The 17,961-nt window shown below is 42.8% G+C and overlaps 1 protein-coding gene across 1 annotated transcript in view; it reads left to right on the plus strand.

Moving 5' to 3' along the window:
- Positions 1–17,961, plus strand: part of LOC309554869 (uncharacterized protein) — a 56,510-nt gene that overhangs the window by 22,435 nt on the left and 16,114 nt on the right. The window contains exon 2 of the mRNA XM_082256591.1: positions 16,872–17,004. Within this exon, the coding sequence (XP_082112717.1) occupies positions 16,872–17,004 (133 nt within the window). The remainder of the gene's footprint in view (positions 1–16,871; positions 17,005–17,961) is intronic.

A 17,961-nucleotide genomic window follows, 5' to 3' on the forward strand; every position in this document is an offset into this window, starting at 1 on the left:
GGGAGGTGACTGAGTGAGTCATGGACAGATCGGATGTCCAGCTATGCTGAACAGTCCGATCTGTCACTCCCTGTCACTATGGAGATCCGCCCGCTTGTGTTTACACAGGTGGGCGGATCTCCACACTAGATCCCCGGCGATCGGGGCAGAGCAGCGGCGATCGCCGCTGCTCCTCCCCTGGCCCGACTCCCGCTGTGAATGAAAACAGCGGGAGCGAGCCTCCGGCGGCGCGCAAGCGCTGCCCAGAAGGGGGAGTGTCTGACGACGTAGTACTACGTTGTCAGACGATAACGAGCCACTCTGCCGCAGTAATATTACTGTGGGCGGTGGTAAAGCGGTTAAAAACCCTGAGATACCTAGGCTTGAGAGAAAGGATGATAAGATGGATCTCTGCCTTTTATTACCATCCAACGCCAAAAATAAGATTGAATGGCAGTTTGTCCTTGTTCTGTCTCAGCATCGATTGTACCTGTGACCTTCTTGTAGACCCAGTCTGTAAGTGTGTGCAGCAGGTTGAATGATGGCTTTAACAGATAGTTTACTCAATGAATAAAGACTCCAGAGGTGTTCTCCAATGCTTCTTTATGCTTCAAGTTAGCAAAGGCATAAACATAGAGACTTTTCCATAGGTAAATTTCCAATGAAGTTACACAGCTTCCACACTTGCAGTCTCCTCGTAACAACTAAACAAAATGGGAGTTACAGCAGGAAATGAAGGATGGGAGCAACCAACTAGCCAGAAACAGCAGGGGTGCTAGGATGATACCAATAACATAGCATAACATAACATGTAATAACAACTGCTAGACAGTTAAAGCTGTGTGGCAGCACAGTCCTCCCCCTTCAAACTATACAACGGGACTAGACAATGATGCCCCCTTTCCCCAATGTTGTTTGTCCTAGCTCTAGAACCCTTACTGGCAGCAATTCACAAAAATCCGGACATTAGTGGGGTGAGAGCGGGGAGCAAGGAGTACAAGGTGGCTGCATATGCGGACGATGTATTATGCTTTATCTCTAACCCCAGGCTAACGCTCCCGATAGTGCTTCAGGAATTAGGGAGATATGGGAAGCTATCAAATTTTAAGGTCAACATAAGTAAATTGGAGATTTTGAATATTACAAAGAGAGAGCAACAGGCATTTCAGCCTAAATTCCCCTTTGTATGGTGTAGAGAGGAACTGGGACACCTTAGCATTAAATTAACTTCATTGTTAGCAAATTTGTATAAGGCTAATTATATATCACTGTTAAAAAAGGTGAAGGAACAGTTAAACTCCCTGAGACATAGACCCCGTTGGGTAGAATAAATGCGGTAAAATGAATATTTCTCGGTCGCTCATTGACAGACGCAGATCTCTTGATTAATATCAGTAGGGTTATACTGCCCCCTACAGGAGTAGGACACTAGGCAGAAAAAAAGTTCTGGCTATGCCTATGGGCAGTCCCAGGGGGTGACATACAATATAAAAAAAGAAAACATACAAAACATCAAGAATTGGCATAGGAACAATAATACAGACATAAAACCCAAATAGCAATGCCGGCCAGAAAGCTGGATCCCCCAAGGGGATAGTGATAAGGTTGCCAAAAGCCCATCTGGGGATGTCAGCCTGGCCACAGTGCTATGTGGTAATGGTTAGAGTGTCAGCTCAACATGTTTCGCGAGACCGCTTCTTCAGGAGCATAACTCAACACTGCGGATACAAAAAAACACTGGGTAATATTTTTATTTAAATAGGTAATAGACAACCGGTGGACTAGACTGGGTGGTTGAGGAATCGAGTAAGTCCCAAAAGGGAGAGGGATGTGGGGACATACAAGGTACAACAGTACCTTATATGTAACAGTAACAACCGATTTTATTATATTAAGGTTATATTAAAGGTTTTTTACATACCCACTGGACATGAATGGGAATATATTATTTTGCCCAGTCCTACATACTGTTGTGCCTTATATGTCCCCACTCCCCACATCCCTCTCTCTTTTGGGACTTACTAGATTCCTCGACCACCCAGTCTAGTCCACTACTATGTATGTCACTACTATGTATTAAAACATTTTGATACTTTTTATGTATGTGCCTATAAAGTCCATATTTTTTATTCAGTCTCCTACTGTAGAAACAAAGCCTGAATGCTATTTTCCCTCCATTCTTCTTGTTAGGGCCCATTTGCACCATTGCATTAGAACATGCATTAATGTGTCAGTAAACCCACATCATAAAAAAAAACTATCAATAAATGGTGTATTACATGCTGTTCATGTTCATACTCACTCAGTCAGGAGTTTCATTTTCTGTATTCTGCAAACAGCCTGCTTGGTCCTGCTGTTATCTATCTCCACATTCTGTTCATGTCCCCAATTCAGCTGAGCTAGGGATTTTGCAGGTGGCAACTTTGCACATGTTCAGTTTTCAGTGAGATTCTATGCCAAACATTTCCTCCCTATCACATCTGAGCAGCCCATGTGTCTATAGAGTCACACATGTGGGTGTATACACAGTGGTTAATGACAGCCCACTGCCTTCCTCCTCCTCCTCCTCCATGCCCACTAACCAGCCAAACACAATGGGTGCAGGATATTACATGTAGATTAAGCTTCCATCTTTAAGTTTTACCTATTGGAAAAGCCTATATTAAGGCTTACTTATAGGTAGTGTAAATGTCTCCTAAGCATGCACCGTTACGTCACTGGCACATGAGCTCTGAAGGAACAGCAGCCCGTACCGTTTCTTCAGAGCAGTGTGCCGTGACAGTGTCTCCCGCGCACATGTGCAGGAGTGACGTCACCGCTGCTCCGGCCAGTCTCAGAGCCGGAGCCGTGAACCAGGAAGGAAGACCAGGTATAGACAGATGCCCTCTCCAGCAATGACATTGCATTGCTGGAAGGCTTCATTTTCAGGTAAGTTTTACATAATGTGCTAGCATGCGATGCATACTAGCACATTATGCCCTTGCCCTGCAGGTAAGGCAAAAAAAAAAAGTGCAGCAGCTTACAACCGATTTAAAGGAGGCTTCACCTCCCTCTTATTCAAGGACATAGGCTTGAGTGGCATGGCACAGCCCGTGATTGGCAGAAATCCACTCACACCATGTTATTGCCAAAAAATAATAAAGATTTGATTTCAAATATATATTTGTATGACGATTTATTGAAATCGTTTTTTTTTTAATAATTTATTTATTTTTACTCTGAAGGCTGTTTGTTTTTATTTGTTTCTATTTTGAACTTGTGACCAGCAGCAGAGGACTAGAATCTCCTCCTGCTTATGTTTCCCTGCAGACAGGCTGGGAAAGATCTGGGTAACATGACAGCTGTATATAGATTAGGAAAAAGGTACTTAGATGTTTTTTTTTTATTAAAATAATTACAGTGCCATCATCCACATACAGAAATAGAAGGGACAATGTGAATTAAACAGTGTGTGTTTAGTATCACTTTAAGTGTTTGTTGATGCTGGCTGTTAGAATGTAATGAAACACAAGATGTTTTTTTCATGCGTTTTTCCTCCAATTTTTTTCAGTCGCCTTCCTGCAAACCAGTGAAATCATCGACATGTGCCAGAAAGCGCACTGATAAAATATTTAGTTTTAGTGGATTTTCACTATGTTTCCATTAACTCTAATGTAACACATGTTACTGCACTAAAGGTGACCATGGAAATGCATGGTGTGTTTATGCAAGATACTGGTGCGGGAAAATGTAAGATACTAACTGGGAACATTGAGGATCCCAAATCTGGCAAAAAAATGCTTCTGGACTGTGCTGGAGCATCTTCACATGAGATTTGGGATCTTCAGAATTTAAAGGTTTTCTCTGAAAGGACTGTGATATTACCCTTTCCTGTGTGGAAACCAGGTGCAAAGTAAATATATTTTTTTAACTTTTTTTGACCGTGTTTTTTTCTTAAATGTAGAATGTGGCATTTTTTACATGTTGGACTGGGCCACTTTAACCACTTACCGACCAGCCGCCGCAGTTATACGGCAGCAGGTCGGCAGGTTCCCTTGAATCGCCGTACTTGTATGGTGGCTCATGGGAGCAATCCTGGGGGCGCGCGTGCCCACTCGCCAGCGGGGAAGCCGATCCACGGGGCTGGCTTCCGCGATTTCTGGCACATGTCGATGATTTCACCTGCAATCACTCCCCGTGAAGAGAGAACGGCGGTCTGCTGTTGTAAAGACAGCAGACCGTTGTTCTCTCAGCTATCAACACAGACCTCCTGTGATCCTCCTATTTAGGAACACAGGTCTTTGTGTTGATTTCATAAGCCCATTCCCCCCCCCCCAACAGTTAGAAAGCTCTCCCTAGGCTCACCTTTAACCCTTTAATTGCCCTCTGAGTTAATCCCTTCCCTGCCAGTGTCATTATTACAGTAACAGTGCATATTTTTAGCACTGATTACTGTAGTAATGCCACTGGTCCCCTAAAAAATGGCAAAAAGGGGTCTGATCTGTCCGTCCCAACGTCACAGTCCAAAAATTGCAGATCGCCGCCATTACTAGTAAAATAAATAAATAAATAAAAATTATATAAGGCCCCGTTCACATAGGGGCGACGCTACTTCGCACCGCGACCTCCGAGGTCGCGGTGCGAGCAGTGCGCCGCGACCTCGGAGTGCCCGCCACGGACTTCATAACATTGAAGTCTATGGCGGTCGCCTCCTGGTCGCCCCAAAGAAGCTCCGGACCCTTTTTCTAAGTCGGAGCGACTTGTGTCGCTCCTATTAGAACGGGTCCGCAGCTTCCAGCCTCACAGGTCGCCTCAGTGTGAACGGGGGCTAAATCTTAAACCTAGTTTGTAGACTTTAACTTTTGCGTAAATCAATCAAAATACGATTATTGGGATTTTTTTTATCAAAAATATGTAGCAGATTATAAATTGGCCTAAAATGATGAAAAAACGTGATCTTTTAATTTTTTTTATTGGGAATGTTATATAGTAGAAAGTGAAAAATATTGTTTTTTTTTCCAGAATTGTTGCTCTTTTTTTGTTTATAGTGCAAAAAATAAAAATCGCAGAGGTGATCAAATAGCACCAAAAGAAAGCTTTATTTGTGGGAAAAAAAGGGCATCAATTTTATTTGAATACAGCATCGCACGACCGCACAATTGTCTGTTCAAATAACACAGTCATTAAGGGGGAAAATCTTCCAGTCCAGAAGTGGTTAAATAAGCAGACCTTGCTTTTTTGCACCACTTTTTTTGTAATTTTTTAAACTTTAAAGAGGTGTGGTGTAAACCCATTAAAATCTTTTTTTTTTTTTTTTCAACCTGAAAGAGAAACACATAATGAGCTAGTATGCAGTGTTGCTCATCTTAGTTTAAAAAAGTAATTAGTTACAGTTACAAATTACTTCTCCCAAAAAGTAATTGAGTTACTGACTCAGTTACCACATAGAAAAAGTAATTAGTTACTCAGCAAAGTAACTGTGACTTTTTTTTTTAATATTCTATAATATTCTATAATGCAATTACGTTCTATAACATCTTTAATAGCAAAGATGTTTATATTAACTGATTGAAGAATAAAAACACTATATACAGTATTTTAGAACATTTGTGGCGTGGCACACTGGTGGTGGCGTGGCACACTGGTGGTGACGTGGCACACTGGTGGTGATGTTGGCGTGACACACTGGTGGTGACGTGGGTGTGGCACACTGGTGGTGGGTGGCTGCCTGGTTGGTGGTGGCGTGGGCGCTTGGCACACTGGTGGTGACATGGCACACTGGTGGTGGCGTGGGCGTGGCACACTGGCAGTGGCGTGGCACACTGGTGGTGGTGGGGGTCTGAGTCCTCCTGACTTAAGTAACCTTTTTTTTTTTTTTTTTGGTACCTGCTGGCTGCTGCTGTCTCTGGACTGGCTGGCTGGTGGTGTGGCACACTGGTGGTGGTGTGGTGGGTGGCTGGTGGGGGTCTGAGTCCTGACTCCTGACTGTCTGCTGCTGCTGTGTGTGAGACAGTGTGTGTCCGACTCCTGTCCTGGCGCCGCGTGACGTGACTCACTCGATGAGTCTCCTCCTCTTCTCTCTCCAGTACCGTGGACAGCGGTCATAGAGGAGAGGGGGAATACAATTACATCTACTGCCATCTAGTGGCTGTAGATGTAACTGCGGTAACGCAGCTGGAAGTAGCGGCAGCGACGTTACAGGGAGAGAACGAGTAATCTGATAGATTACTCGTTACCCTGAAAAGTAACTGCGTTAAGTAACGCCGTTTACTTAAACGCAGTTACTTCCAACACTGCTAGTATGCATCGCATACTAGCTCATTATGAAATACTTACCTTAGAACGAGCCCCCGTCGTGCCGCCCGCTTACTTGTATGACGGACGACATGTTCAGTCGCCCGTCTTCCAGGATCACGGCATCAGGCCATCTGATTGGCCGGAGCAGCGGTGACGTCACTCCCGCGCACGCGTGCGGGAGCCGAAGGTCACGGCACGGGGCTCTGAAGGAATGGCACCAGCGGCCGTTCCTTCAGAGCGCATGCGCCAGTGATGTCACTGGCTGCATGTAAGGTAAATATCTCGTAAACGGTACATGTTTAGGAGATATTTACAGTACCTATAGGTAAGCCTTATCATAGGCTTACCTATAGGTAAAAGTTGCAGAGGAGGGTTTACTTTAACGTATACCAACAGGAACATCTGCATCAAGACAATCCCTATGATATATTTATTTAAAAAATATTGAATTCATAATACATTTCTTAAACAGGGGGCCCATCTTGCTGATAAAAAATATACCTAATATAATGAAGAGATATTGCATGGTTAGCTGTGAGAAATGAAAGGAAATGACCACTATACGACGTCACTGAATCTGGTGCTCAGTTATCATACCTCCCAACTGTCCCTGATTTTAAGGGACTATCCCTGATTTGGAACAAAGTACCTCTGTCCCTCTTTTCTACTCATTTGTCCCTCATTTTGGTCTGATCTATATGGTTGTTTATAAAATGCAGTGTTTCCCAGTGCTAAAACTTTCATCCAGTTTCTGATTTGCTGCATTTGCTAATTTCAAACGCCAGTATAGGGCCCCTTTCACACACTCTGTCCGTCGGACGAACTCCGTTTATCTCAGCGTTGGATCGATCCACCGATCCCCCGCTGAGCAGGAGGATGACAGCTGTTCTCCGCGCTGTGTGAGGATACACAGCTGTCAGTTCCCCATACATCTCTATGGGGGAATCGGATGGGAACGGACCGTCGGTACGTTCTCATCCGATCCGATCCGCTGGACGGATGGAAAATAGGGTTTCCATCCGTCCAGATTTGACAGATCGGATCGAATGTCAGCGGACATGTCTCCGCTGACATCCGATGCCATATACCTATAGGGATGCATGGGGTGTCCGTTCAGATCTGCCTGAAAAACTGACAGGTGGATCTGAATGGTCCGCCTGTGTGAAAGGGGCCTTAAGGAATAGAAGTGGGGGAAAAAAAGCACATGTGCGTTTAACTAATCTTTTTTTTAAAATAATTGTCCTTTACGGAGGCGTGGCAGGGGGTGTGTCTTATTCTTACATACTTTTGCTAATTGGTGTCCCTCGTTCTCATATCAAAAAGTTGGGAGGTGCGCAGTTATATTAGTAAAAGTACTGAGCTCCACAGACTGGAAATGAGGTTATAACACCCTCAAGTGGTTGAGATTTGTTGGACATTTCAGCACAATGTTGAGGAGGTGTGATACAGGGACCTGAACTTTCCTGAGTACAACAGCACCTACAGTACTTCAAGTTGATTCACACAGTTATGGAGGAATTCTGGGAGGGTCAGTTTACTTTGCTTAATAAAAATTAAATGAATGCTGTTAAAAGTAGCAAAATAAAAATTAAAAAAAAAACTTTTCTAAAGCCTTATACACACGATCAGATTATCGGACACATTTCCATCAGTTTTTTGTTGCATGCTAGTCTCATATGAAAAGTGAAGAGGTTACTTTCATACGAAAAATTCTCGTACGACAGAATTGAACTTCAGAAGTGATGTCATGTGTTGAATTGTTTTGTATGTATTTCTTTCGTTTCCGAGCACGCCTAGTCTTGCTCTTACAATTTTTTTTGGATGGAAACTGTGCTAAACGAAAATCAGATGTTGTGTTCACTCACAATAAAAATGTTATAACCTGCACATTCAGTTTTTGTTGTCTGAAAATTCGGAATCGGCTATCGAAAAGCACCATACTAATGATCCGAAAATCGCCAAATCGTTCATCAGACTAAATTTTACTTCTGATTTTCTTATCGTGTATACGGGCCTTAATACCTTTCTCCTGTCTCTTTCTCTCCTGGCACTTCCTTTATCAAATCACTTTCAGCAAGCAAAACAAAAATGGCAACCACTCCAGTTATTTATTACTGACCTTTTAAGGAAAAGTAACATTTCAAAGAATAAAATCCAAAAATTTCCTGCCACCTACAGTGCCTTGCGAAAGTATTCAGCCCCCTTGAACTTTGCGACCTTTTGCCACATTTCAGGCTTCAAACATAAAGATATAAAACTGTAATTTTTTGTGAAGAATCAACAACAAGTGGGACACAATCATGAAGTGGAATTAAATTTATTGGATATTTCAAACTTTGTTAACAGATAAAAAACCGGGCGTGCAAAATTTTTCAGCCCCCTTAAGTTAAAGAGGTTGTAAACCCATACAAAATTTTTTTTTTTTTTTTTTCGACCTGAAAGAGAAACACATAATGAGCTAGTATGCATCGCATACTAGCTCATTATGAAATACTTACCTTAGAACGAGCCCCTGCCATGCCGTCCGCTTAGCTGTATGATGGGCGACATGTCCAGTCGCCTGTCTTCCGGGATCGCGGCATCCGGCCATCAGATTGGCCGGAGCCGCGGGGACGTCACTCCCGCGCACGCGCGCGGGAGCCGACAGTCACGGCACGGGGCTCTGAAGAAACGGCACCAGCGGCCGTTCCTTCAGAGCGCATGCGTCAGTGACGTCACTGGCTGCATGTAAGGTAAATATCTTCTAAACGGTACATGTTTAGGAGATATTTACAGTACCTATAGGTAAGCCGTATCATAGGCTTACCTATAGGTAAAAGTGTCAGAGGAGGGTTTACTTCCTCTTTAATACTTTGTAGCGCCATCTTTTGCTGCGATTACAGCTGTAAGTTGCTTGGAGTATGTCTCTATCAGTTTTGCACATCGAGAGACTGACATTTTTGCCCATTCCTCCTTGCAAAACAGCTCAAGCTCAGTGAGGTTGGATGAGAGCGTTTGTGAACAGCAGTTTTCAGTTCTTTCGACAGATTCTCGATTGGATTCAGGTCTGGACTTTGAATTGGCCATTCTAACACCTGGATATGTTTATTTGTGAACCATTCCATTGTAGATTTTGCTTTATGTTTTGGATCGTTGTCTTTTGCAGACTCTATCAGGTTTTCTTCCAGAAAGGTCCTGTATTTGGCTCCATCCATCTTCCATCTCCTTCCATCTTCCCTTCAATTTTAACCATCTTCCCTGTCCCTGCTGAAGAAAAGCAGGCCCAAACCATGATGTTGCCACCACCATGTTTGACAGTGGGGATGGTGTGTTCAGGGTGATGAGCTGTGTTGCTTTTACGCCAAACATAACGTTTTGCATTGTTGCCAAAAAGTTTGATTTTGGTTTCATCTGACCAGAGCACCTTCTTCCACATGTTTGGTGTGTCTCCCGGGTGGCTTGTGGCACTTGAGCTGAAAGTTTAGAGGGACAGCCAGGTCTTCGTAGATTTGCAGTGGTCTAAAAACTCCTTCCATTTCAATATTATCGCTTGCACAGTGCTCCTTGGGATGTTTAAAGCTTGGGAAAACTTTTTGTATCCAAATCCGGCTTTAAACTTCTCCACAACAGTATCTCTGACCTGCCTGGTGTGTTCCTTGTTCTTCATGATGCTCTTGGCGCTTTAAACGGACCTCTGTGACTATCACAGTTTAGGTGCATTTATACGGAGACTTGATTACACACAGGTGGATTCTATTTATCATCATTAGTCATTTAGGTCAACATTGGATCATTCAGAGATCCTCACTGAACTTCTGGAGATAGTTTGCTGCACTGAAAGTAAAGGGGCTGAATAATTTTGCACGCCCAATTTTTCAGTTTTTTTATTTGTTAACAAAGTTTGAAATATCCAATAAATTTCGTTCCACTTCATGATTCTGTCCCACTTGTTGTTGATTCTTCACAAAAAAATTACAGTTTTATATCTTTATGTTTGAAGCCTGAAATGTGGCAAAAGGTCGCAAAGTTCAAGGGGGGGCCGAATACTTTCACAAGGCACTGTATATCAGCTAGCCAGCAAAAAAAATAAAAAAATCTACACTGTTTCGATTTACTTTAATAACTGACATTTTTTGTCGCATATATATTTGCAATTATATGTGGAAGCCAGAGGTGCACCGAAAAGAAAATTTGGTGCTGAAACAAAAACAGAAAATTACAGTTTTTAAATATAAATATTTTTATATATAAATTTATTATATTAGACTTTTTAATTAATATCGGGAATTTAAATTATAATCAATTTATTGTCAGCCATTATTGGCACCTTTAGCGCAAGAAAAGCTCAAGAAAAATGCATCCCTTTAAATTCTATATACAGTATGTCTTCACACTGGTCCTTTGCGCTTCCATTGCGGTGTTAAAAAACGTTTGCTGCATTTTTGGTCAGTTAAAAAAACCGCACCAAAAATGCACCTCCCTATTGAAATGGATTTAAAAATGCAGCAACCCGTGTTACGTTTTTTATGTATTTTTTGAGTCCCATGACCTATAAAAAACACATCATAAGCACAGTAAAAATCACGACAAAATTGAGTTTGTGTTTTCTGCTTATTATCACGTTTTTCTCTTTCTACAAAATGCTGAAAATACCTTTTTTCGATCGTTTTGGCTACCATAATTTCGGTAGAAGCCACACTACCTCACCAAAGCCACTTTAATGTGTGGTCCCTAACCTATTCTAATGTTGGGTACATACTATATACATACTATATAAATAGGGCGGACATCCTTCAATTTTTCCATTGAAGAAAACAGGCAAAAAATTGTCGCCTGAACAGCTGCTGCATCCAGTCAGATGCAGCTGCTGTTTGGGTATTCTAAAAGGTGCTGACTGCAGCTGTCAGAATGCAACATCCACACCAGCAGGGATGGGGGAATATATTTGATTATTTTCTTTCAGCTAGCAGGCTTCCAAAATTATTTATGTGTGTATATCTAGCTTTTTCTGGAAATACAGCACTTATCTCCAATCACTTCCCCCTTCCTGAATTCACACAGTCATTAAGAGTATCTCTGAGAACATACATACTGTATTTATTGCCGTAGAACATGCACCAACGTATAACACGCACCTCAATTTTAGGAGAGAAATTTTAGGAAAAAAGCTTAAATTTGAAATAAACAGCTTTGAACTCAGAATTTTTTTTAACCACTTTAGGACCGCTCACTGTGCTACTACTGCCACACAGCGGCTCCCCTGGATCCAGGGTCGTAGACCTACGTCGCTGGACTCCTAGCTGTCTCGGCGGCTCGCTCCCACTGTGTTTAAACACAGCGGGAGTCAGGCCAGAGGAGGAGAGGCGGCGATCACCGTCTCTCTTCCCCGATCGTCGGGGAAAGTGGGAGAAAATCCGCCCGCTTGTGTAAACAAAGCAGGCGGATCTTCTCTGTGACAGACAGGGAGAGATCACAGGATTCAGCATAGCTGAACCTGCGATCTCTGTCTCTGTCACAGAACCCCCTCCCCCCCACACACGTCAGTAAGCATGAGGCATACATTTAACCCCTTGATCACCAACAGTGTTAACCCCTTCCCTGCCAGTGTCATTATTACAGTAACAGTGCATATTTTTAGCACTGATTACAGTAGTAATGTCACTGGACCCCCCAAAAGTGTCAAAAATGTCAGTTAGGGGTGGGATGTGTCTGCCGCAATGTCGCAGTCCCGCAAAAAAACGCCATTACTAGTAAAAAAAATAAAATAAAAATGACAAATCTTTCCCGTCGTTGGTAAACGCGATAACTTTTGCGCAAACCAATCAAAATACGCTTATTGCGATTTTTTTTTACCAAAAATATGTAGCAGAAAACAAATTGGCCTAAAATGTTAAAAAAAAATTTGATTTTTTTTTTTGGGAATGTTATACTGTGTATCAGAATGAGAAAAATATTGTTTTTTTTTTTTCAAAATTTTAGCTCTTTTTTTCAAAAATTAAAAATCGCACAGGTGATCAAATACCACCAAAGGAAAGCTCTATATGTGGGGAAAAAAAGGACGTAAATTTAATTTGGGTACAGCGTCGCACGACCGCGCAATGGTCCGTTAAAAAAACGCAGTGCTGAATCGCAAAATGTGGCCAGTCAGGAAGGGGGTAAAATCTTCCGGTCTTAAAGTGGATACAAATACGCTCATTGAGAATTTTTTTGTCAAAGACATGTAGCTAAATACATTTTGGCCAAAATATATGACAAAAATTGAATATATTGGATATTTTTTAACAGTCAAAGTAGAAAATGTTAATTTTTTGCAAAATTTATGCTCTTTTTTCGCAAAAAATAAAAAGCGCAGAGGTGATCAAATACCACCAAAAGAAAGCTCTGTTTGTGGGAAAAAAGGATGTAAATTCCGTTTCGGTACAGCATTGCACGACCGCGCAATTGTCAGTTAGTGCCAAGTTGAAAAAAGGGGCCTGGTCATTGAGCAGCCAAATCTAAAATGGTTAAATCAAATGCAGCCTCGCCAATGCCCATGAATGCAGCCTCACCAGCGCAGTGTCCACCAATGCAGCCTCGCCAGCGACATTGCACAGAGTGGGGATGGGCCGGGCCGAGGAGAAGGGAGGACGAGCGGCCGCTGTCCTCTGAAGTCCTGGCGCCTATGATAGACGTCACACGTCCCGGCATTGAGCCACTGTGCTGTCTATCATAGGAGGAGGGACTTCCTATGACAGCAACTGCTCGTCCTTCCTTCTGCTCAGCTCGGACCCCCCCCACCCCCTCTGCCTCTCAGCACCGCCTGGCCTTTTTTTTTTTTTAATATTTCGCCGTATAACACGCACTGCTGTTTTGCCCTTCATTTTTAGGAGGCAAAAGTGAGTGTTATACGCCGATAAATACAATATATACTGTATGCTTATGAAACCAAATTATTCTTGTTTTTGGCCAAAGGAAATTGATGTTGGATCATTCTGGCACATCTGTCCTCCATATAAGATCTGCATACAACTTGAAGAGGATGTGTGCATTCAAAATTCTACACACTACAGGAGTAACGTAGCAAAAGCATTCAGTAGAAAGATGGGGATAGTGGATACAGAATGTGATAATTTAAGAATGTGTCACCCCAACATTTCATACTCATGATGAGTGTCTGTTTTACCATGCACTTGTGTTAAAAAGTATCCTGTTTCCTATTTCAAACCGACCACACCAGGCATGGAAGCACATCATTCCCAGTGTAGTCAGTCTGCTTCTTTGCATTCTTCTTGGGAGCACAGCCTGCCTCTCCTCCAATGATCAGACCTGCTGACACCCCCCCCCCAACCCTTGTACAGTTATTCACTGGGAAGATCGGTGTAATGCTGTTTCTCCTTCCCTATCTCTCTTTGCCCCTTATTCAGCTCAGAAAAGAGATTATGTGATCACTTATAAAGATAGAAAAAAAGGTAGTTAGAATGTATGTTTATATATCTATATACACACACACAAGTTTTTGGTCTTTCATTTCTAAAGTGAACAAGCTGTTTTACAAGGTAAGGGGGTCACATAAACTTTAAAGTGGTTCCAAAGGTACAAGATTTTTAACCTTAATGCATTTATGCATTAAGGTATAAAAACCTTCTGCAGGTAGCTCTGAATATCCAACATCATATAAATAGCTTTACTGTAAACAGGGCCACAGGAAGAAAAGAGGGGCCCTGGGACATTGTACATACAACGACATAAATAGTGTATGACTGATATAAATACAAATTATGCCAACATGTTTCGTGGTGTGGGTACTCCGCTTCTTCAGGGCTTTTGTTGTCCGCATATACTTCACAGATGTCTACATACAAAAGAGAAAAATCAAACATAAAACATCAAATCATGTACTGTGACATACTGAAGCAGGGCATGATCCCTTCCCTTAGAACAGTGGTCCTCAACTCCGGTCCTCAGGGCCCACTAACAGGCCAGATTTTAAGTATTACCTTGGGGAGATCCAGACTAGAGTACTGCAATCACTGAGCAGCAAATGATATCACCTGGGATGTATTTCAGTTATCTTGCAAACCTGGCCTGTTAGTGGGCCCTGAGGACCAGGGTAAGGACCACTGCCTTAGAAGACTGGGCCGCAGGGCAGTATTTCAACATAACAACCCCAAACACACCTCCAAGGTGACCACTGCCTTGCTAAAGAAGCTGAGGATAAAGGTGATGGACTCGCCAAGCATGTCTCCAGACCTAAACCCTATTGAGCATCTGTGGGGCATTCTCAAATGAAAGATGGAGGAGCACAAGATCTCTAACATCCACCAGCTCCGTGATGTCGTCATGGAGGAGTGGAAGAGGAATCCAGTGGCAACCTGTGAAGCTCTGGTGAACTTCATGCTCAAGACAGTTAAGGCAGTACTGGAAAATAATGGTGGCCAGTTAAAATATTGATACTTTGGGCCCAATTTGGACATTTTCAGTTAGGGCTGTACTCACTTTTGTTGCCAACGGTTTAGACATGAATGGCTGTGTGTTGAGTTATTTTGAGGGGACAGCAAATGTACACTGTTATACAAGCTGTACACTCACTACTTTACATTGTAGCAAAGTGTAATTTCTTCAGTGTTGTCACATGAAAAGATATAATGGAATATTTACAAAAATGTGAGGGGTGAACTCACTTTTAGTGAGGTACTGTATGTATTTATATATATATATATATATATATATATATATATACACACAGTATATTGTATACAATACAGTATATTGTATACTGTTGTAAGGAGAATAAAATTAAGCCACCATAGATGGTTCGAATCTCAGCCCGTCTCTGCTGGACCGGCTGAGATTTGAACCATCTATGGGCAGGCTGATTATACTCAAGTTGATCCATCTATCAACTGAGGTACAACAAGCATGCTGGATTTTGACATGCAATGGCCGCTAGTAATAATCACTGTGTTTCCTGGCAGGGATGGCTCCCAGTTACCCCCCCCCCCCCCCCAGGAGAGCACAATAGCTCCCACCACGTCTGGCCTAGGCTCCCTGCTCACCACTATCACTTGTAAACACAAAAGTCCAGCTTCTGTGTTTACAAGTGGCAGCTTGTCTCCCAATAGCTCCCACAGATCGGATCTCCTGAGAGGCTCCCACTGAGTTCAGGATGGGGACAAGGGAGATGTAGGTGCCTGGGATGCAATGCAGATGCCAACAACCTCACTGGATCATCTCCCTGCAAGTGAGAGAAGGTGGAGGCGGGCCACCTACAGTGGGGGGGGGGGGCGGAATGGGGGCTGTAGAGGGAGAGTTGCATGCAGAGGACAGAGCTGAAGAGGGGTGAAAGTGAGATGTGGATGAGGAATACAGAGGTAAACAGCTTGGAAGAAGGCTTAATTCTGTGTGTAGCGCACATGTGAAGTCTGCCCCCTGTGTGTAGCACACATGTGAAGTCTGCACCCTGTGTGTAGCACACATGTGAAGTCTGCACTCTGTGTGTAGCGAGAAAAATATATCACAGCGCAAACAATAGTGTATGATAGTAAAGTGATTACGTTCTACTCAAAAAACTCATAAAGTGCACCGTGCAATTATGTGCAAAAAATGGGGTGTAGAAACCATGTAAACATATACTATATAAATATAATTAAAATATATAAATATAAAGTGCCAGTCCAGATGTAATAGTTGTTTAAGATCTCAGTAGATGATAAGATGTACACAGTCCCAAAAAATGTCTCACAAAGGTGCTGGAGTGCCAGGAAGAAAGTGCACAAAACATGCAATCTTTTGTGGTGCAGTGAGCCAGTGCCGGACCTCCCCCTTTGGGTGTTCACTTACCGGACAATGGTGACCCCTATGCTGTATAGCAATAGAGATCGACAAGGCTTATGTCCTAGTAAGGAACCGGCTATTACAACTCCTCCAAGGCGAATGTATCTCCACAGATGTAAATGCCCCGATACATGTATTGGAGAAAAGGATGCTCATATAGTGTAAATCCGATAAAAGGTTTTTTATTGTGCAAATATTGAAAATAAACTCACATTTCGTTGCTAAGTTAAAGGCATATAGGTTAAAATTCTCGTCCTTCCTGGTAGCAGGTGCCGCTAGAACGCCCTGTGGTAGCGCACACATGGACTCTGCACTCTGTGTGTAGCGCACCCCTGAACTCTGCACTCTGTATGCAGCGCACACCTGAACTCTGTACGTAATGCACTCCTGGTATTTAGTGCCCCCTTAAGGCCCTCCCACTGTTGGTGATATTTCACTACACCCAGTATTTGATGTGCTTTGTTGGGTGTTCTGGGAGGTCGAGGGGGGTTCTGGGGGGTCGTGGTTAAGTTCCTGCACCTATTTTCTGGTTGCCCTAGAAAGAAAATCGCACCACCTATGGCTGGCTTTACACACAAGAAAAAGCTTTGTGGGCTTTTATGTTCACTTACAATATAACAATTTTCAACAACTATGACGTCACACAGTGCTAAAAGGAAAAACAGCATCATGGAAACCCAGGGCAACCAATCAGCTTATCCTGTCCTACTGATAAAAGAAATGCCATATCTATGTGTTCCTGCACTTTGTAGGTATCATAGGCTGTGTGCAGCCTGATCGAATAAGGAGACAAAATTTTTAATCAAATTTTTGTTTTTTTACAGATTATCAGAGTTCACTCCCTTTACAACCAGAGAAGAGTAACAGCTGAAACCAAAAGTGGGAAATTGTTTTCCTTGCCAGTTAAGCTGACAAGATTGAAATTTCTGGTGCCATCAGTTAAAGGGCCCGTGTCAAGTAAGAAACTGAATTATATACATATACATCTTTTCCTACCAAGTGGATATAATTTTGCTGATTGGGGAGGACCTTTTTTCAAAATGTTGGCCCAGAAGTATCAAAATACTAGAAATACAGTACTTCCTAAATCACTCGCAAAAAATACTTTAAAAATGTTATGTTGATATATGTTGATATCTTTTAGCAGAAAACAAATTAGAAATAACCTAAAGACAAAAGTGGAAATCAAGCCTAATCATAATTTAACCCTTATGCCACACTAGCTCTAATACTACAAATAATTAAAATTAAAGCGGTAGTAAACCCTTCTTTGTGATTTTTACCTACAGGTAAGCCTATGATAAGGGTTACCTGTGGGTAAAATGAATACCTCCTAAACCTGCACCGTAAAGAAGATATTCACCCTGCATGCAGCCACTGACGTCAGTGGCGCATGTGCTCTGAAGGTCCGGAATACCGTGCCAGACCTTCAGAGCTTCTTGCCGAAACCAATGCACATGCGCAAGAGTGACTTCATCGTGGTTCCGGCCACCCACACGTGATCCCGGATGAAAGGAAGGGAGAAGATGACAGCCCTCTCAGCGGTGAACGGGCTCTGCTGGAAGGACTTCATTCTAAGGTGAGTATTTCCTAATGTGCTAATATGTGAGGAAGGCACCCATGCTCGGCACACGCGTTGCCTGACATCTAGACATCACAACCTGGAAGTGACGTCACGGCCAGCCCGACGACGAGACTTTGCGTTCCACGGCGTGGGGAGCAACGGAAGCCACCGAGGCAGCCCTTGACCATCGGGACCACGCGAATACCGCCACTGGGGACCCCCAAGACTGTGATGTCGATGACCATCCACATAGCGCTATATGCCCGTTTTTAACCTACCTTTGTGAGTAGCTATTTATTGTGCTCTGTTAAAGTTTCTCTACTTGCTGCATTTAGAAGGCACTCGTGTCC

The sequence above is a fragment of the Pelophylax lessonae genome (genome assembly GCF_965119305.1).
Source record: "Pelophylax lessonae genome assembly, chromosome: 4".
Classification (NCBI taxonomy): domain Eukaryota; kingdom Metazoa; phylum Chordata; class Amphibia; order Anura; family Ranidae; genus Pelophylax; species Pelophylax lessonae.